At 19.3% G+C, this 22,719-nt stretch overlaps 2 protein-coding genes across 2 annotated transcripts; one reads left to right on the top strand and one right to left on the bottom strand.

The window, feature by feature from the left end:
- The first annotated feature begins 2,022 nt into the window (after positions 1 to 2,022).
- Positions 2,023 to 12,164, top strand: Vps50 (vacuolar protein sorting 50). The gene is made up of 11 exons (XM_011507479.1): positions 2,023 to 2,059; positions 3,967 to 4,485; positions 4,579 to 5,043; positions 5,122 to 5,252; positions 5,318 to 5,513; positions 5,589 to 5,693; positions 7,745 to 8,032; positions 9,602 to 10,075; positions 10,149 to 10,270; positions 10,332 to 10,521; positions 12,041 to 12,164. The coding sequence occupies exons 2-11, from the start codon at positions 3,979 to 3,981 to the stop codon at positions 12,146 to 12,148; spliced, it is 2,586 nt and encodes an 861-aa protein (XP_011505781.1). The 5' UTR covers positions 2,023 to 2,059; positions 3,967 to 3,978; the 3' UTR covers positions 12,149 to 12,164.
- Positions 12,165 to 13,716: 1,552 nt separating this feature from the next.
- LOC105368466 (transmembrane protein 242) lies at positions 13,717 to 17,470 on the bottom strand. The gene is made up of 2 exons (XM_011507478.1): positions 17,401 to 17,470; positions 13,717 to 14,034 (listed from the first exon to the last, which is right to left on the bottom strand). The coding sequence occupies exons 1-2, from the start codon at positions 17,468 to 17,470 to the stop codon at positions 13,727 to 13,729; spliced, it is 378 nt and encodes a 125-aa protein (XP_011505780.1). The 3' UTR covers positions 13,717 to 13,726.
- Positions 17,471 to 22,719: the final 5,249 nt, after the last annotated feature.

Genomic DNA, 22,719 nt, shown 5'->3' with positions numbered 1-22,719 from the left:
TACTGTTAGATTCCTAGAAGCTGAGTACAAATTAGATTCTACTTATACTTCTATTTATGCATTGAGTGACAATTTCTTATTGGGCCCTTCTATATTTTTCTATATTCATCTAAAGACAGACATGCTGAAAATGTAAATAAGAATAAATACTTAAATTTCCAATACATAATTGGATACAAATATGAATTTCCGTAAACCAATGCTTAATTATTGTTAAAAAATGTTTATTTTCAGGATTCAAAATAGAATAATCCTGAAAAAAACTTATAATTTGATATTTTATACTAAAAACTAATATACAATATTAAATGGTTTGAATTAATCAGTAATATATATTTTAATTATCAGAATTTAACATTTGTCAATGTTATTCTCCTATGGTATTTGATGTTTATATCTTATAATTTTAAGGTATAAATTTTATAATCTTATAACATTAGAAATAGTACTTTTAGCAGTATGAGATCAAATGCAATGATATGAAAATAATAGTTTAATGTTTAAATTAAAAATGTAATAATAATGCATAAATTGCAATTTGTATTATTTATATAATTTTTTAGGCATTTAATAAGCGATGTTTTGACTTTTATTATAACTTTATTACGGAATTTCCTCATTCCTCGGAAGTAAAATAAATTAAGATACTTATAATTTTGTATGCCTGGCTTTTTGTTAATACACGTACTTGTTCTACAGAAATTTGTATACGAAATTTTACTTTTACTAATTAATAGAAATAGCCTTTTTTAATAAATGATAAGTATATTTAATGTAATAAGATTTAAAAGATATCAATTTTCTTATCGATAATGTTAAAGATGAAGTAATAAAATTAAATAATACAACAAAATATTTAAGTCAGATGAAATTTGGCAAAATCCTGATTTCATACAATATTTATTTAGTAGATTTGTTAGATAGCAATAATTAAATATTTTCTACAACTAAAGTGATGTGCCTTAAAAAGTAAGAAGTCCGTAAGTCATATTTTATATAGATCATATTTTATATGGATTTATATAAATTTTTATAAACACGTGTATAAATTATATTTTATTTGTATAATGTTAATAATTACCGTTTTTTAAATGTATTAATTACAATATAAATTATAATATATTTACTTCTTCTGAGTGCATGTGTGTAAGATGTAATATTAGTAATATAAAATCCGAACTCAACTAATAAAATAAAATATAATTATAATTATCTATTTATTGGAAATCTTGTAATTTAAAATAGATTAATTAAAATATTTTTAAATCAAATAACACACAAATAATAATAATAATATTCAAAGATACTTATACAAAATATATACACGAAAGTAACAAATATATTATATTTATGTGATTTTAATTTAATTCAAATAAAAAATAATTCGAGAATATTAATTAAAATATGATCTTAAAAATTAATTCAAAACGTGTTTTTATTATATTACATAATGTATTATTAAACAATATGGTTTCAAATAATAAAAATAATCAATATATAAATATTGATTATTGTAGATATATAATATATAATAATATACTATGCATATAGACATAGAATTATATTAATATACATTGTATTTTGATTATTAAAAGTATATTAGTAATACTGCATAAAATATTAACTTTATGTTATAGTTTATATATTTCTAAAATAATTAATACAATATTTTATTATAAATTTTAAATGAAATATTTGACACATTGATTCAATGACATTTAAATTGAATTTTGTTTGAAAGACTATTTTTTATGCTTGTTAGAACATTATATAAAACTTCATATTAAAATTCGTGCATTTGTAGAAGCTAAGAAGCTTAAATAGTTATTTCGCATACTTTAAATTTGTTATCTTTAGTTTCGTTTGTACGAATTGAACGTGGGAAGAGTTAAAATATACTCCACTTAATGCACTCCCAGGATTGTGAATTACTGGGCACCTATAGATATACAGATGCGTGTGCGTGTGCGCGCGCGTATATCAGAAAATGAACAATTTTGTTAAATAGTATATTCATTATGAGAAATATTATTTCATAACATTTTATTTGTGATAATAGGTAACTAAAATAACATTATTAATTTGAAATAATAATTATTGTATATTACAGTTTTATTATTAAAAGTGCACAATTTTATCAATGATAAATAACCTTTATTGCAATATTCAAAAACAAGAACGAAAAACATTCATATACTTTGTAATCATTCCCTAATTATAACAAAGTATATTTAATTTCACGTATAATTTATTTGTGATATAATAGCTAAACTGATATATTAAATAAATTCGTAATTAATTGTGATATAAATGATATGGTAAATTATTAAAATTATGTTTTACATTTTATATTCATCTTTTCATAATATGTAAAAGATAACAATACATAATTAGGTAAAACTAAGTTCACAATATATGCATTATTTACATTTTGTATAGTAGACTCAAACAATTTACAAAAATAAAAGTGAAATCATTTAAAAATATTTTATTAAATTAGTAAAAATGGTATTCAACTATATAGAAGTCATATTTGATATACTTTGAATAACTTTCTAACAAAAATTGGTTTATAATTCTAAATTCTATGTTACATAAGCTATTATAGAAAATTATATGGAAAAATATTTCCATATAAATTTGTTTTATAAATTTGTTTTCTAAATTTACTTTATATACAATTTATTATATTTTAATTTACTTTAATTTATAAAATAAATTAATAAAAGTTTTGATTTTTTAATATATATTTATTTGTATAAAATATTTTAACGAATGTATGGAAAATATATGAAATATAATAAAATTATCCTTGTAATTAAGTAAGGAATTATTATTATATGATATGTATAAAATATACATTAAAAATAAATAAATCTATATTGAAAGTTATTAAATAGTTAAGTTAAATACATTTATTTGATCGAAAAGAATTTAAATAAATAATTTCATATAAACCAATAGTGATACATTATTAATAAATCAAGCAAAATTTTATAATTAAATTTATTTATATTTCTACATACAGTATTTGTTACTCGATATATCTGGATCATTAAAAGTATTTAATAAAATATTTAAATGCATATTGGAATATATTCTTATAAAATAAAGATAATAGTAATTAATAATATTATAATAACTGGAGCTAATATTATTTAGTTTTACAAAAAACAATGATAGAGGTGAAATTTATATTAAATTGATATTAAATTACAAAATGAAAATAAACTTGCGTTTTTTTATAGTATTCTAAATAAGTAACGATAAGTTAGTTCATTAAGAAACGTTATAAGGAATGTAATCCATATTACATATAAATATATATAAATACATATAAAGAAATAAATATTAATTAGTATAAATTATATATAATATGCAAATAACATAAATAATTTGTTTTATATATATAAACAAAAAGCGATTGTAGTTAACAATAGTTAACAAACAAACAACAGTAAAGGAACAAAATGCAAAATTATAAACGGTTTATAATGTAATCACATCACCCTATTTTTCAGTAGTACTAGTTATTGCTTGTTACTTTTAGATTAAATAGTTATCATTTGATGACATCAATATAACTTCAATCAATTATTAATGTTTAAGAGACTTTTAAAAATATTTATTAAGCATTCCAATTAATATATAAAAAAATAGTGTCCAACCAATAAACATTTAGTATTCAATTTGAAGCTCTATTAAAAAAGAATAGTTGTAAAATTGAAAATGCAACTTATTTTTCAATATATAATACTTTTCTTTAATTTTAATATTACTTATTTTTACTAATACCTGCATAATTAATTTTTTAATATAATATTATTGTATTAAGTTATACTCCATTTATTAATAAATATAATATTAACTAATTTAAAGATTAAGCTGTAATATTAATTGAAAGTTCTTTTAAATACAATTATTATTTATTACCATTCATTTAAATAAATTAATTTTAAATTTCAGAATGTATGAAATATGTCTTTCTCAAACAAAAATTCAGTTAAGGTTACAAAAAAACTTGATCATTTAAACCCAATTAACCAAATACTATTTGAATCAAATATATTGGAAGTCGATTTAGTTCCTGATCGAGATATGTTTGAGTCCATTCAAAGAGAATATTTTGATGTAGTAGGAAAATTTGATATATGTGGACTTGAGCTAAGCAAAATACCTAAATCATTTAACTCAAATGATATAACTGAACATTGCAAACATTTAATACAACAGCATTATATTGTATCAAAGAAAGTCTTGTTACTTGTTTTACAAAAACAGTCAAAATGTAAAGAAATATTTGATAAAATTGTAGAAATAGAAAAATATTTAACAAATACTGTCAAAATATGTAAAATGTGCAGAAATGATTTAAATTTAGCCACTCATCAATTTATATCTTCAAGTTTACACATTTTATATCATTTTAGAAAACAAAAAATTCTTGAAAGCATATTAAATGTGCTATACAGTATTAAAACATTGGTAAGTATTTATAATGAAACAGTTTTATTCAATTGTTTTATTTGAAATTTGTTTAATCATAAAACTTATTAATTTAAAATACATTATATATAGTATCAAACAAAAGACAGACTTCAACAATTTCTTAATGAAGAAAATTATCCAAAAGTAATTTCATTAATATCAGAATGTCAAAAAGCTGCTATAACTTACAACAAGTATCACTGTGTTATTTCCTTGTATAGTAATTTAAGTGATATTCTTGAGCAAGTTGAAGAAAATCTAGATTTATCATTGTCTAAAATTTGCACCAATTTTGATATTAATAATTATTCGTCTATTCAAGTTGCATATAATTTTTTGGGTAAATCACAAACAGCAATGGACCAATTACATATGCATTTTACTGCTGCAGTTCATAATACAGCTTTTAATTCAATTCTTAAATATTCCCAAGAAAATGAAAAAAAACAGTATAATTACATATGCAACTCTATTTCATTATCTAATTTTTTACCTTGTTTGATAGAGCTTTGTAGATCATTATTAGTTATTTTACAGTCTTATTATCTTATTGTAAATTGGCATAATAAAAAATGTATTCAAGCTAATGGAAATAAACAAATGATAATAAATTATGAACAACAATATATTTTAGATAAACTTAGAAATGGTATTATAAAAGTGTTTAATGAAGTAGAAAATAAAATAACAGTATATCTTGATGGATTTGATTTAATTCCACTTAAATTTGAAGAGTTTATAGAAGCTCTGGGTATAATTGATAGGTATTGGAATGTTTTTTTAAATATACAAAACTTTAGTAACAATATAATATATTTGTATATTTTAGGGTGTCAGCAATAGGAAATAAAATTTTTGAAAGGAATATGACAAAATTATATATTTGTATCAAAGACAAATTTATAAATTATTTCAATTTTTATCATACTTCTAGATTAGATGAATTAAAAATATTTTTAGAAAATGATGGATGGAAATTATGTCCTGTTAAATCTAATTTTAATATTACACAACTATTAGAATTTAAAACATTTAAATATATTTTCAATTCATCCGAAGGTAATAAAAATATACTTGAAAATTTAATGGAATATACAAATTATGAAACAAATGTATGGACTCAAGATTTTATTAATGGTATTGCATTACCTTTTAATGTAATTATGGATGAATCTACAAAAGAAGATTTTCTTCAAACTACGGGAGTAAGTTAATTTATTTAAAATAAACTAGGTTTCAGTTATAATTATACAACTAAAAATGATCATGCATCAAATATGAGAATATGACATCTTACATCACTACATATATGCTAAAGATTTCATCTAGTCAAATATTTTCTTCAATTTTATTATTTTTTACTCAATTGATCTAATTAATCCTATAGTTATCACTTTTAAGAACTAGTTTAGTAACTCAATCATATAGAAAAATTGGTGTGTGTATGCTTTAAAATGTTTCATACTTTTTTATAGAAGTAGATGATAAATTTGTACAGTATTATAAATTATCAAAAGAGAAAATCTTAGTGATACCTTAAATATTTTACTATTATTACATTCTTATACATTAAAATATGTATCTTACAATAATTTAATCTACAAAACAAATTCTCGGTAGAAATTAAAAAATATTAATGAAATTATAAAAATATTTTTGACAATTTTTTTTTTAATCTGGATGTTTTTATTCATCATTTTACAACGAATAATATCAAAATTTCAACAAAATTCTATAATTTACATTTTCTTATTCAGTTTACATAATTAATAATTAAAAAATCTTTTAATTTAATAACAAATATGTTCATTATGGACAATAATATTAAGCATTGTATTTTCTCACCTTAAATAGTATTTGAAGAATAAAAATATTTGTTCAAGAAAACTAGAAATCTATTAATTAAGAAAATATTTCATATATCTTCAAATATCTTAATAAGAATAGTCTACTATGTGGATTGTATATTATTACAAAAATTTAAAAACTTGATAGATTCTTAATACCATCGCGATTTTTGTATTTAAAAGTAAAAATTTTTATTTTATTTTAGTATAAATATAAGGTTAAATATATATTTAATTGTTGAATATAATTTAATGAATATTTTATTATTTTTAAATGCGTATATTCTATAATCTATAAAAAAAATGTTTCAATGAAAAAGCTTTTATAATTATATGATTTTTTCTATATAAGTAATTTTATTTAAAATTAGTAATAAATTGTAAATATAAATTTCATACATTATAAATATATTATTATATAGAATAGTACCCAATTTTATCAATAAAATTTGTAATACTAATAATTGTTTGAAAAAGATATGAAAGGATAATTTGATATGAAATTAATAAAAATAATATTTGTTCCTTTTAATTAACAAATTGAAATAAAAATTATTAAAAATTTTGTTATAAATTCAATATAAATTTAATTATTGTTTTATTTGTTAATATTTATTTGTAGCTTTTCATTTTATAAATCTACAATAAAAGAAACGATTATTTTAAATTCCAATAGATTGAACAAAACTATATACCTAATACAGAATACTATAAACAAATTAGAGATCAATGAAACAGGAATTGCTGCGTTGCAATACATTATATAATATAATTATGAGATACGAATTACAAATAATAATTTAATGATCTAAAAATTTTGATTAAGATGATGCAAGTAATAGATTGGATTAATGCAAATAATATTGTAATTTAATTGGAATAATTGATCAAATATATTATCAAGTTATATATTTTTCAATTCAAATGTCTTGTATTTATTATTTATTATCCACTTTATTTAAAATAATAATTCTAATAATTAATATAAGGAATAACATTTAAAATACAATAGAAATCACATGTATTTATCTATGTTTGCAAGATAGTAATTAATTATATCACTTTTAAAAGTATAATTAAAAGGAATTCTTAAGATTTACCTATTCCTTTAAATGATAATATAATTTATAATAAATTTATAATTAATTTATAATTATTCACTGTTAAATTTACTAAAAAATGGTAAATTATAATTGCTTTGAAATTGAATATTTTTTGTTAAATGTCTATGATAAGTAAATATTTATGAAATATAATATCAGGTTTAAATTAATTTTAATGTAAAATAAAATTAAATAACGTAAAAGTTCTTGAACATTTTATTTTCAAAACATATCTATGATTTAAAAATATGTACATATAGTATTATTAGAATAAATTTTGTATTTTTCGTATAATCATTATTTCAGGATTGTCCTTTAAAAGATTTGTTCGAATATTCAGATGATGACGAGATCCCTGAGGAATTAAAGTATGATTTTGTAGATGAAATAAATAAGGAAAGTACTATAAAAAAAAAAAGGAAACATATTGGTCCTATTATAACCAATACAACATTGAGTGTTCTTAGAATTTGTGGAAAATATTTACAAGTTACAAGACTTTTTAAAGATGAAACTAAAATCGTTATTCAATATATGATTCAAATGTTTGAGTTGTATTTATATGCAGTGTATAGTTTTTTTGCTACTGACCTTGTAAGTACATTTTAGATATAATTAATAATTTTGTGTATAAAATATTAAATTTTCACTAATGATTTATATTATATATATTATATAATAACGTATTATATTATGTTGAATATATAATGAAAGTACAGATATAGATAATAAAACGGTTAAAAAGAACATATTTAATTTTTATATAATTCAATATAAAATGTTCTTATATTAATTAATATACTCATATTTTCAAAATTTACCTAATTTTTAAAAAAATATTTACCTTTCGTTTAAATGTTTTATGTTCTATGTTTCAGAGTATAGGTGTTTTTAATATTTATCTTTCTGTTATTATTTAGAATTTAATAAATACATTGAAATAAACAATTTATTTAAAATATATTAATCTCATTCATGTTATGAACTTTAAAGAAATGAACTAATAATAAGAAATTCCACATGAATACAATTATTGATATAAAATAAGATATAAGTAAGCACAGTATTATGGTAGGAATAAAAGGTAAAGCAAATTCAAAGTAGATGATTTAGTAAAGAAAAAAATATCAATTACTATAAATATTGTGTATATTAAAAATATATCACTAAATAGAACATAATTTTGTAACCAAAGTATAAAGATAACTAAAAAATAAATTAATTATTTTAAAAATATGTCACGTAGAAATTAATGCTAAATAAATAAAAAAAGATAAATCATGTGAATAATTAAAAAAATTAGAATAACCATAGAAAACAAGAGCAAAATATACAAATGAAATTAGAGAAATATATTGAAAAAAATATAGATTATTAACACTTATATACTTTATGCAAAAAGTAAAAATCGAAAGGTTATAAAGATTAAAGCTAATTAAAAAAATAGAGAATATTAAAAATTTCTAAAATTGTGAGTTTCGGAAACGTGGGAAAAAAAACAGAAGAAAAAATAAATGTAGCTATGTCATAACAAGAAGAACGCAATAATAAGATATTCAATAAACAATATATTTAAAGTATTGAACAAAGGATGAAAAATAAGTTTTATACTAGAAACATTTAAAAAAATTAAAAATAAACGTTACCTTATTAATAAATATTTATCAGTTGCTAGTTAAAATATAGGTAACATAATAAATAATAACATAATAATAAAAAAATTTTATTTCTTATTTTTTCACTATATTTAGTGTAAATATTTTTTATATTTTTCATTTTTAAAATATTCAATTTTGTTAATTTTTTTACATATTTTAAATAGCTATAAATAAAATAATTATAATATTTTAATAATTGATATGAATTAAGTCAATGCATTTGATTTATTATAATTTAATAAATAACTGTAATTATTTTAATGCATTACAATTAATAATATACATAACGAGGTTTTTATAATGATATGCTAATATTCTTATATTAGTTTAATTATAATTGAATTATTATATAATGTAATTAAAAAATATTTAAAAATACTAATCAATATTAAGGCAGGTGCATTATATTATTTTATTTAACATTTAAAATTGTGTATATAATTTTTAATTTATCTAATATAATATTACTGTATAATACATTCTAACATTGTGTGTATTTCTACAGCAAGTAAGCAGCGATTTTGGTGCAATGTACGGTACTAACTTAAAACGAACGATTTCACGTATAAAAGATAGTTTAATTATTGATACTACAGATATTTCAAGCGATGTGTTTTCTGATCGAAAAATTCATCAACCATATTTGTCATCTATCATTGATTTGAATGATTCGAGTAAACTATTTTGTATGCTCGAACGGTTTGTCGCAGTAGAATCTTTAATATTTTTAGGGCAACAATATGAATCCTTTAAATTTTATTTGGATTCTATTATATTTCATAAAGAAGATCAAAGATATTTAAATCAATTTTATCTTCAGACTGTTACATCAACTACAGCATTAAGAAAACCTGTTTACATGGCAGCAATTTCTAAAGCTTTTGATGTGTCCAATATTTTAATTTTAATGAATAAAGTAGATTGGGAACTGAAGGATGTTATATCTCAACATAGTGAATATATTGATTATACCATACAAGTGAAAATCCTTTATACATAATTTATAGTATGAAATAATTTTTAACTTATCTAAAAAATTTTATCATTTATAGGAGATTGTTTCGATTAAAACAAAATTTTTGGAAATTCAGAATCATGTACCTTTATCTAAAGATGTTTATCAATCATTATGGGAAAGTATAGCTCATTTGATTACTCATACATTTGTTGAAGGGTAAGTATTGATATTAACACTATGAAAAGCATTTTATTATTTTTTTTTGTAATACCTATAGATTTTCTAATGCTAAGAAGTGTTCAAATGGCGGTAGAGCTCTAATGCAACTTGATTTTACCCAATTAATTTCAAAATTTGAAACGATAACCTCATTAAGGCCTATGCCTTATCAAGAATATGTAGCATCATATATTAAGGCATATTATTTACCAGAATCCGGTATGGAGGCATGGATAAAAACACATACCGTAAGTGACATCTATTTGACATTTACATTGATCAATTTTTATGAAATAATTAATAAAACAAAAATAAAAATATTTATCAGCAGTGTTTTCAAGAGATAAATGAATTAATACATGTATTGCAATTAATAACTAGCATTTAATAATTATAATAAGTGTTTTGTACCAAGTTATTTTAGGTGTCCAATAACAGATTTTATTCTTCGTAAATTCAGTTGTTTTTTTTTTAACTACATACAAACACGTATTATGAATGTAATTCACGTACAATTTAAATACGATTTGATTTCATTAAAGACCAAATACGAAGTGCAGACTCAAGTTAAGACGTTCGATTAAGTCTTTGTCTATAGATTGATTGTTAATTCGTTAAACTTAATTGGGATTTCTTAGAAAAAATAATGTGAATATTTAGAATTTATTATCACGTAATAAATATAAAATTGATATTTCACATAGATATGATTTTGTGAACACTACACAGTGATCAATAATTTTAATATTGGATTTAAGTAATACCAATAATTCTATCAAAAGATCGAAGAATTATAATTAATTACTAATTATTATCTGAATTGAGTAAGAAGAATGTCTATTTTGCAGTAACGTAGGGGATAGTAAATAATTACCTAATCATATCTTATCGTACATTGTGATTATACATATGTAGTATTCGTATATTATTATGATTATAATATAATTAACTGGATTTGACATATTCCAGAGTTATATCATATCTACATTGAAGGAAATTTTAAAGATCAATAGATTTGTATTAAACATAGATTAATATACGCGCCCTCATGCACAAACACACACATAAAATACATATATACTGAAATCGTATATTTCATAAAAGTCTGCTGTCTAATATTTTATCTATACTGTTTTATACATTTATACATCCTGAGAGTTGAACGTAAATATATATATATGCAACGTAAGTTAAACAACCGAATGGATTATCTGCTGAATTATATTATTATCAATACATATTCTGCTTCTGCGCTCGTATGAAGTCTACTAGAAGCTTGATAATAATCGACATGTTTATGCCAGACCAGTTTCCAACCAAAAATTCGAAATTATAGCTATTAATGATTATGCAATACAAGCTTTAGTCATATGTTGTAATACACAGTATAATATCCGTTTCGTTAAGAAATTATAATTTAATAATGATGCAGTTTTTTTGTACTACATTGTTAGATAATTTTTTTTTTTAAATAAATTAATTCAAATAAAATTTTTATGAAAAAAAGCTTAATGAAAAACCGCCATAATTTAAAAAAACTACTTTGAGCTTTTTTAGATTTAATTTAGAAGTTCTATTTGTTCATATCTATTTTTTTTCCTATAAATCATTACTTTAGTGTATTCTGCATGTAAGATTGTAATATGTATTTTGATATATATCGAAAAGTTCACCGAAAGAATATTGTCATTACCATGTATTAGCATATATATATATATATTTATCATATTTAAATTTATTCTAATTTTTATTAAACTTTTATTTCAGGAGTATTCTGCTAAACATGTTATTGGATTAATCTCATGTATGTATCAAAATAGAAAAGTAAAACAAAGATTATTGACCTTTATTGAAGATCAACGCCTTACTAGATAATGTGCCTATCCAACGATTCATTAACAAAGGAAAACGATATAATTTCAAATGATTTTTATATTCAATATAATATAATGTTTATAATAGTTTCAGAATTTTAATATAATTTTTAATTGTAATTTATTAATTTTTGTACATAGATTTTTTAAATTTCTAACTTGTATAAATTCTCTGATAAATCTTTTAAATCAATTTCAAATATAACAATGCGTATTTATTTTTATTATTTTTGCTTTATTCATTTATTTGATATTTTGAAATTAAAATAAAATAATACAATAATCTCTTTAAGTTTGTAACTGCTACAATTTATTCAATGATTATTCTTAGCAGTCATTTTCAAGTCATGTTTTCTGTTATATTCAGACCATGATCTCCACCAAAATATATCTGACTGTATAATTAGTTTATTCAATTATTCTATCAATAATTAAAGTTATTTATGTAATAATCATTTATAGTTAATAATACAATTTTATAATTTATACAAATTTAATGTTTGTTAGAATTTTAAATATTTCTTTCACTTAATTTTATCCAGTTAATAAATCAACACCTAGGATCAAAAATAAATATAGACTGAAATCTTACATGTTGCAAAATGATCTAAATATAAAACAAAATTATTAAATTATTTTTATTAATTTTTATATCTGTTTTAGCTTTTTAAATAATTAGTCATTCAGATTAAGTTTAAAAAATAACAGTTTATATGTAATTTTGCAACTTTACATTTTAATGCTTTAATAATTACAGTATTTATAAATTATAATCAAGTAATAATTTTAATACAAATAATGTATGATAGTTAATTAGTTATTATCATTAATGAAAGTACATTCTAACAAAGATTTTAGAAGTACAAGACTGACTATACATTCCACATTTATAACCCATTTTTTAAAAATTGTTTTGATGTAAATTACTTATTTTATAACATATTTAATTAATAGAATGTTACATATTTATAGTATTGTCATAAAAGCATTATATGTTTTTAAACTAGTCAAAACATTTATATTTTGTATTATTTATATTGAATATGATTACAATCTTGATGCCTATATTTTTTCCTGCTTAGCCAAGATGAAAAATGAATGAGGCTTCATTAAGTTAAAGATATTTTTTAATAAAAATATTAGTGTTAATATATAACAATATTTTTAAAACCATTTTTTCTAAACAGTTGCATAATATGTGCAAATAAAATGGAGTATGTTACACTTATGCAATATTATTAATCTTACTAAAAATAGAAAGTGATTAAATGCTTAGAATACTTAATTGGAATTTACCGAATTAAAAAACACAGTATTTATAAATGGAATATTTTATTTATAATTATATAACTATAACTGAATAGTGATATACTACTATTTTCCATATTTACAGATATTTTGATGAAATTTTTCTAAATAAATTGTTTGGAAACAAAAGTAAATTAGCTGTACAGTAATTATTATCATTGAGAATGATTAAAATGATCTTTAAAAAGTATAAAAACCATTATTTTAATAAATGTGTTGATATATATGTATCTTCTGTAAACATACACTTATAAAGTAAACAAGTGTTGTCTTATAAAGATGAATTCTTTTTAGAAACTGGTGGCAAAAGTTTTTCTACTTTTTGTCGAAATTCTAGAACAGAAATGATTCCAGACATTTTCCAAATACCATAAAATAAAATACTACAAGTTGTAATAGAATAAAAGGTACCCCATCCCAGTGCCCTTAATGCTAATTCCATTCCTGTATCATTATACTTGTTATTTACTGTTGAAGATTTCATAAATAATTTTGGACTTTTTTTCTTCAAAGTCGATAATGCACTGCCAAACCCACTAAGCAGAAAGATTCCTGCTATTCCAGTAAGATAAACTGCACCTGAAAAATATGCAATGAGAACATTGATAAAAGAAAATGAGTAAATAAATATTATATTAAAAAATTAAAATGAGTTATCAATTTAATTTAAAAAATTTCTTTCTAACTTATGTAAAAATAATATCTAAAATTCTATGATAAATTTTTCAAAATGAATTTATTTTAAATTTTTATATTAAATTAGAGATTGATAATATGATTAATTTATATTTAGAAATTATTATTTTTTGAAGTATGAACATTCTTATGATGAACAAAAATTCTTTTTTAATTTAAATTATGGTTGAATTTCAATATTTGAACCTCATCAATATATTATTAGCAAAATATAATTGACGATGAAATAAATACAATTAGTTAAGTTGCATTGAAAGTATTTTATTTATTGATATGTAAATTATTCATAAATTTGGTATATATAATATTAGGATACACTGGAAGACTAGGATGCATATTTAAAAACCTTATGTATCCTAATTATTGAGTATACTATTATCCAGCATATAAATAAAAAAATTAAAAAATATTTTTGATCACAATTTTTATTTATATATTAGTTTTAAGTAATTCAATAAATATATATTTTAATTAATACTTTTATAATATTATGATAAAATTATCAATTCAAATTTATATAATAATTTATCATATTTATTCTATCAAATATAGAAATATAATTTATAAATATAATGATTAAACAATGATTTTATAACATTTAACAATGAAATCTAAAGACTTATATCAATTTAGTATTATATATAAAATTGAACCATTGAATAAAATCATAGTCAACAGTTTTTAAACAAATAATATAATCAAACTATTGATATAAATTATATAATACTCTAGAAATAGAATATTATTTCCTATTGTGATACAAAAATAAAACTATATACAGTTCTGGAAGATTACACCATATTATATATAATTATAAATTAAAAACGAACCTTTTAATTTTGTATTTATATCTCTGTTATATCCATTTTTTATTGTAGCTCTATCTGCAGGATTTTCACAAGTATCGATTACCATTGTATATTGTAATTATCAAGCTTATTTAATTGACATAAAATCAGTTTTTAGATTTATTTTTTTATTAATTACTTTATATTATGGCGTACAAAAATAAGTTTGCCCTCATCTTAGGCATGCTTAATACAAGATAGACTTCAATTTAGCTCTTTTAAATACGTAACATTTCAATATGTCGCATTATTTAAACAATTACAAATGATACTAGTACATTATTTGAAGAAAAATAAATTTTGCATTATTTCTAAGTTTATTAATATACAAAATATTTTTAATATTTAATGATTAAATCTAAAAAAAACTAATATTCTCTAAAAATAATTATTAGTTCTATGTAATTGTTTTAATATTTTTCCATAAACATGGAACTCATTAATATCATTATTTTTAGTTAAATATAATTTAAACTGTACTTTATATTATAACATGTACAACAAAGTTTTTCATGTTATATCTGTACTACGTACATTCAATACACCAATAAGAATTGATATACTTAAAATTTGTTTATTCCAAAATAAAAGTATATCAAATATCTAAATAAATATAAATATAAAAATATAAAACAGGTAATATAAATATAATATAAATATTACAAATAAACAACATAAATATAAAATAAGAAATATAAATATAAAATAAATATTATCAATAAACAATATATATATCTATATTTACGTACATATTTATAATCAATTTATCTATCTAAATGTAATTACTATCGCATGCGCAATAGCGTATTATGTTTGCTGATATAATAGGATTGACAAACATTTCAATATATTTGAATAAGGATTATAACTACTTCTCAATAATTAGATAATTCTTTTTTTTAAAAAAACTAAAACAATTACTTCAAAATGTTTTTACCTATATTATTATTTTATAAATATAACAATATTTAAGTATTCTTGCAAATACTTTAAAATTAAATTTGTCAGATTGTCATATGTTTCACTACTAGTACCTGTCACATCCTGTATGAACTTTGAATATTTGAATGTATATCAATTGTTATAGTACAGCTGGAATAATTATTCATTGTGGACTGATAATTTTTATTCAATTCATATACATCTGTTACCTTTTTAAACCAAATTAATAAGTAACTCATAAAGTATTGTTATCTTTAGCAGAAACTTTATAAATCTCAATGTTATTCAGAAAACTTTCAACTTTTATATCTTAAATCATTTCAAATTATACTACAATTTTTCAGTCTCTGTTACGATGAGGTTATTATAGAAAATCATTAGGCAATACATTTTTAACGAATCTATCCAAAAAAGATAATATTTTTAAAAATGTTTATAAAATATTTTGAAACTGTTAAAGATAGGATTATTTCAAGGAAATAAAGATACAATTAATACGATAATATTTTTAGTTATAGGTATTATTTCTATAAATATTGACCGAATGAACGTATTATTGAAACACTAGATAAGCATATGTTTGTTCACATTGAAATTTTATATTGTTTTTTTTATTTTATATACTATTTGTTTAGTCTAAAGTTTAATATTTATCTAGATTTTCTATTCATTACATACATTTTTTCATAATATTACATTGAAAATGAAAAAGGTAGAACAAGGAATCCCCTAACGAGAAACACTATTTTTAACACTTTGAAAATGTTGTTACTTATTTATTATCATGTATTAAATGTATGACTTTATTTTACCAACCGATGCTAATAGTAAATAGCTACAGTAATTCCTTCGCAAAAATTAAAGAAGAAAAAATACTTTATAATAAAATGTATAAAATACTTTATAATAAGATTTATCATATATTCAAATAATTACTAAAAATAGTTAACTAATATGGTTGTTTGATAAGTTAGTCTATTAAATAATATTAATAAGAATATGAGATGAAATATAAAGAAAGAATTAAGAATATATTCTCTAATAGCATTTAAAAGTAAAGGAAAGTTCTCAGAGCCTTAGGTAATTTTATTTATAATTTATGGTATATAGATTTGCTTTTAGAATTACTATAAATAAGTTGTGCAAAAACAAATAAATAAATAAAGACAGTAATTGTTAAAATGTTCCTTATAATAAATCAATTAAACTACAATTTATATTAGCAGATTTAAGTAACACAAATATAAAACGAGAAAACTTCCAAATAATCCACGTTAGTATAATTTACGATATTACAGTATGATATAATATCAGTTTATATATAATATTAATTTACATGCATAATATAATGATATATTATAATATTAATTATAAAAAGAAAAATATTTTCATTGAATCTCCTTTTACAGATGTCAAAAAATTTGAATTTAGCGCTGTTTAAAAAAATAGATATACTTACGTTTATTTTTCGACGTTCCTTTAATTTCTGACAGAAATGTAAACCTTAATAAACCTTCGACCAGTGTCATTTACCTAATATTAATTTATTGTACTAACATCTGATTATAATATGAACTTACAGGAATATAAGTTTACAAAGATGATTTCCGTACCAATGACATTTTATATTTAAATAAATTTGAATTTTTGTTTATAGCTTTTATTATTGACGTAAATATAATTATGAGAATTTTAAGCAGATTATGTGAAAGGTATTCAAATTAGAAATAAATTTATGACAGTTATGTGAAAGACGATAATAAATTTATGTTTGCAATTCTTAGCCTTGATAATTTAAAATTTTGTTTTTCCATGCTTCAGTTTTATGCATGAATTACGTACGCTAAAAATACTTAAAATTGTGATATTAATTTTATATTATTTGAATTTTTAAATTTAGCTTATAATTGAATAAATTGTAATATGATTTAAGCAACAGTTATTTAAAAAGATTTTCGTGATTATATATCAGTCATTTCATTTAATTCAGAAAAATATATCATTGATAATACTATCATATTTTAATTTACTATTAATTGTTTCTTACAACTACATGAAATTTAATAAATCTACAATAAAAACAACATTTGTAATTTGAACAATTTATTAGTTAATCAATTACTTATGATTTATATATTTACCAAATATAATATATTTTTTTAGTATTATATTGTTTATATTATTCTTATATAGAATTAAATAATTCATTAGCTGAAAGTATATAAAATAAAATTATATTCAAAGAATATAAACTTGATCAATCATTTTTTTAATTGTCATTATCAATGTAATATTAAATTAAAAAATTTCCTTTATATTTAACTTAAAATTTATAATATTTTTTATGGTTCGTATTATAAAATTAGGTAAGTTATATTTTTCAATTTGTTTATTCAATGTTTACATTTATAATGAAAAAGTTTTTGCTTTTTAGATTTAAACATTTTTATGCAATTTACAATAACTTTATGATAAAGTATTATCCAAAAGATTATTTTCAATTGAAATTTTTTAAATTCTATTTACATTTATAAAGTTATTGCTTTTACTAGTCATTAATTTTTAAAATAAAATCTTTAATAAACAATTTTAATATTTATTTTTATGTACAATTTAAATTAAATAATGATATTAGATTAATATTTAATATGCTCTTATTACGCATATTACCAAATTATTTTAGGTAAATTTTATGTATTTATTAGTATATTAATTATAATCTCTTGGGTAATAATAAAAAATTACTTTTTTTTTTAATTTTTATTGGATAAACTAAATCTAGACATTTAATAATGTAAGAAATCATTTTCTTTTGTACAAATATATATATTTAATGTAGTCTTGAATGATAGAAACATTCATTATTATTTTATTGTTGAAGCAACTATATTTACAAAATGTTGAAGTTCATAATATACTTTTATCAAATATGAATAAATATATGTAGTATGATATTTTACTTGTTATATGATAAAAAATTTTTTATATCAATGTACTTATTCACAAGTATGAGTTGTAATTTCATAAAAAAAAGTATAAGTTGACATATTAATTTTAATAAAAAAATAATATATTATGTGTTGCAAATACTTTAAATTAATGAAATTTAGTATTAATAAAGTTATTCTGATAAAGTAATTATGATCCGATAGTATGCATCTTATTAATTCTAATTAATAGGGATTCTAATTTAATAAATTTAAATAATGAAATTCGATATTTGATGTGTATGTATACATATAAATATAATTTATGAAATGAAGTATTCTATGTATGGTTACGTAAAATTTTATTTTTTTCAAAAAACATTACCTATATTATATTGCTTTTATTAGGCAGTTTATAATAATTTTAATGTAGTAACAATTTTTTTAGTAGTATATTTTATGAAAAAAATTATTCCTGCTAAATTACAATAAACTGCTTAATTTTGGGAATCTCTTGAAGCATATTTTATTAATATTTTTATTGATATATTTTTATTCTTCATGTCAATAATGTATTTAAATAAATATGTTCTTAATTTATTCAAATTATTAATTTACTAATATGCATGCGCTAATATGTGTGCATATATTATACATGTACAAAATAAATGTTTAAATGTATAAATATACTATTTTAAAAACTATATTTTTAACACTAGCAATATAAATACTTATATAGTATAATATAAATGAAACAAACAATTAAATATATAAATATGTAAATGTAAATTAAATTTTTTTAGAAGATTATAAATGTAGTATTAATATTGGTTTTTAATAAAAAATAAAATAATATTTAATAACTACATATTATATTTCAAATGAAAAAATTTAATTTGTAAAATGCATTGTTTAATTAAATATTTAATTACATTGTTTAAAATTAATTTATAATGGGTAAAAATTGAGTTAAAGAAGTTATACTTTTGTTTATCTCACAAACAATACATCTGTACTTTCTAAAGAACTAAAACTTCATGTTATAATTTAAAAATAAAGTCATCCCATGGTTTGTAATATATTTCATGTTTGTGTTTAAATATATAAATAAAAAAAGTACTAATTCAGTAACAACTAAGATATTTTTTATTTTATAAGTTCCATATATTAGTTATATAGTAATAATATATTCTGTATAGTTGTTCTTCATAACTATTTTTATTTATAAATATTTTATTTATGAATAGAAAATTTTGAGAAAATAACAATATTTGTCTTCAAATTTTCATATACATAAATATATAATATTTCTATCCAATTTTTAATTTTACAATTGTATAAATTATTATATAAGTTGTAAATTGTTTCGTAAATTAGACATGTCAACAGTAAAACATATTCTAGAAACTGAACTTATACATAAATTATATCGCTGACTTAGTAAATAACATTGATAGATAGAATGCTGCTTTTTAAAAATATTTTTAAATTATTAAAATTATGCCATTATTTTAAGTAAAAAATTTAACAAAAGTTTATTTAATTTATTATTAATTTTATTTTTAATTACAGAATTATTGAACGGAATTAAAATATTTTAATATTGTAAATATTTATAATTATTTGGTATCGATTTAATTAACTAAAAGTTTTTTATTTAAACATACACAATATTGTGATTATGTTTATTACAATAATGTGAAAATAAACGTTAAAGGTTAAATATTAGTCTTAATATAATAGTTATTACGGTATTTCTTTTTACAATTAATTAACATAAATTATATAATATTATTCTATGATAAATTACATTGAAATATAAACATCATAATAAAAGTTAGTATAAAAAAATGATAAGCTTTTATAGTATTAATAATTTACACTATTTATTTGAAAGTAACAGTGCTACTTTTATACAAATCTGTGTACTACATATTTGTCTGCATTCTGAATAATACTTAAATCAAGAAATTTATTATTTTATATATGCCATATTTATTGAAAATTTTAACAAATAGATTCAGCAACAATTAGAATTAGTATATAATTTTAGAATTTTCATATTGAGAAATTAAAAGCTAAATATCATTATCCTAAATAATAGTAAGATATTAATTTACGTTTAAATAAAATGTTTTATGTCTCAAATGAAATTGGTAATTTAAATGACTATCGATTATTTTTTTGAGTTATAATTTAACCTAATCTAACATGATTTACCCAAGTTCTAATATTTTACTATATATTTTAATTTTTTAAATCAAATCTTTATCCAATTAAGATAACTTTGATTTTGCAAATTATGCAATAGTACATCAATATTTTCAAATAAATTATCATTAAACAAAATAAAAAATAAAATTTTAAATTAATCTAATAAAACTAGAATAAGAAGTTTATGCTGCAGTATGCAGAAATGCTTTATATATAACACGATTGAAAGTTTTCTCATTAATTTAAATATAAAATTCAACTCTTAAACTAAGTAAGTTTTAAATTCTATAGTATATTTCATCATATAATGAACACTAATTATTTTTCAATCAAAATTACTTTGGATTTTCACCATTTTACACAAAATTAAAATTTAGTAAAATACTTAGTAATTAATCTAATGTTTTGTTAGATAATTCTGGTATATGTGGTCTTGATAAAAATTATTAAAAAAATATATTAAAGTACTAAACTCATTTATGCTAATATTGACATAAAATATTTAAATATTTTTAATATAAATTATTTTAAATGAATATGTAACTTTTGGTTATTCAAATCTAGATTAATTTATCTAATTTTCACTTGCATCTAGATAAAAAATATCGACAGTTGTTTATATTATTGAGTTTAATTACAATGAATATAATTCATAAATAAAAAAAGTATGGTTGAAATTCATGTGTATATATTACAGATTTTTTTAATTATGTGATTTAGGTACACTATTCGGATTCAAATCAATTCTCTCACCTTCAAAATATTGATAATATATGATTTTTATTTGTTTATATTATAATTAATAATATAAAATAATAGTTATTAAACGGTTTAAAAACGTTATTTTAATAATTTAGATATTTAAATTTTACGTATTACGATGTGATCACTTTATGATTTTATTATAATAAGTACAAATTTCATTTTTTGTAAATTTTGTTTTTTTTTATTATTGAACATGTTCAGTCTTTTAAAAAAATATTCATGATTATCATTAATCCAGTATGGATTTAATAATTGCATAAAAAATATTTTTTGTCTTTCCCATCTGATTAAATCCAAATTCTTATAATAAATAAAATAATTTTTTGATATTATATTGCATATTTTTAATATAATAATTATTATAAAATTTATAATATTTAATCAATTTATATATATTAATATTTATTCAATGAAATTAGTTTGGTAATTAAATTGCACATTTACTATTTTTTTAAAAATTTTTTATAATAAACAGATCGTCTGATTTTAAAATATATAAATAAAATATAAATATTGTTTTAAAATATATTTTTCTGATTCATATGTTTCTTGATATATATTACGTTGTAATTCATAATTATTTGTAAATAAACATTATTTTGTCCTCAGTCTGTTATACAGTAAATTAATGTCAGTCTCTTTGTAATAAAAGATTATAATTTTTAAATTATAATAAGAAAATATAATTAAATATAATTCAAATAATTTCATATTTAGTGATTAAAGTGACTACCCAACATTTGTGATTTCAGAAATTTGTTAAAAAATATAGGAAATAAATCGCTATATTATATAAAAACATTGGGTGTGCTAGAAATTTTACAAAACGTCGATAAAACACATCCACATTTTATATGAATACTATTTGTAAG

The sequence above is a fragment of the Ceratosolen solmsi genome, unplaced genomic scaffold (assembly GCF_000503995.2).
Source record: "Ceratosolen solmsi marchali unplaced genomic scaffold, CerSol_1.0 scaffold6, whole genome shotgun sequence".
In the NCBI taxonomy this organism is placed as follows: Eukaryota; Metazoa; Arthropoda; class Insecta; order Hymenoptera; family Agaonidae; genus Ceratosolen; species Ceratosolen solmsi.
Note: the sequence above shows the minus strand (reverse complement) of the source record. Positions and strands in the feature narration are given on the sequence as shown.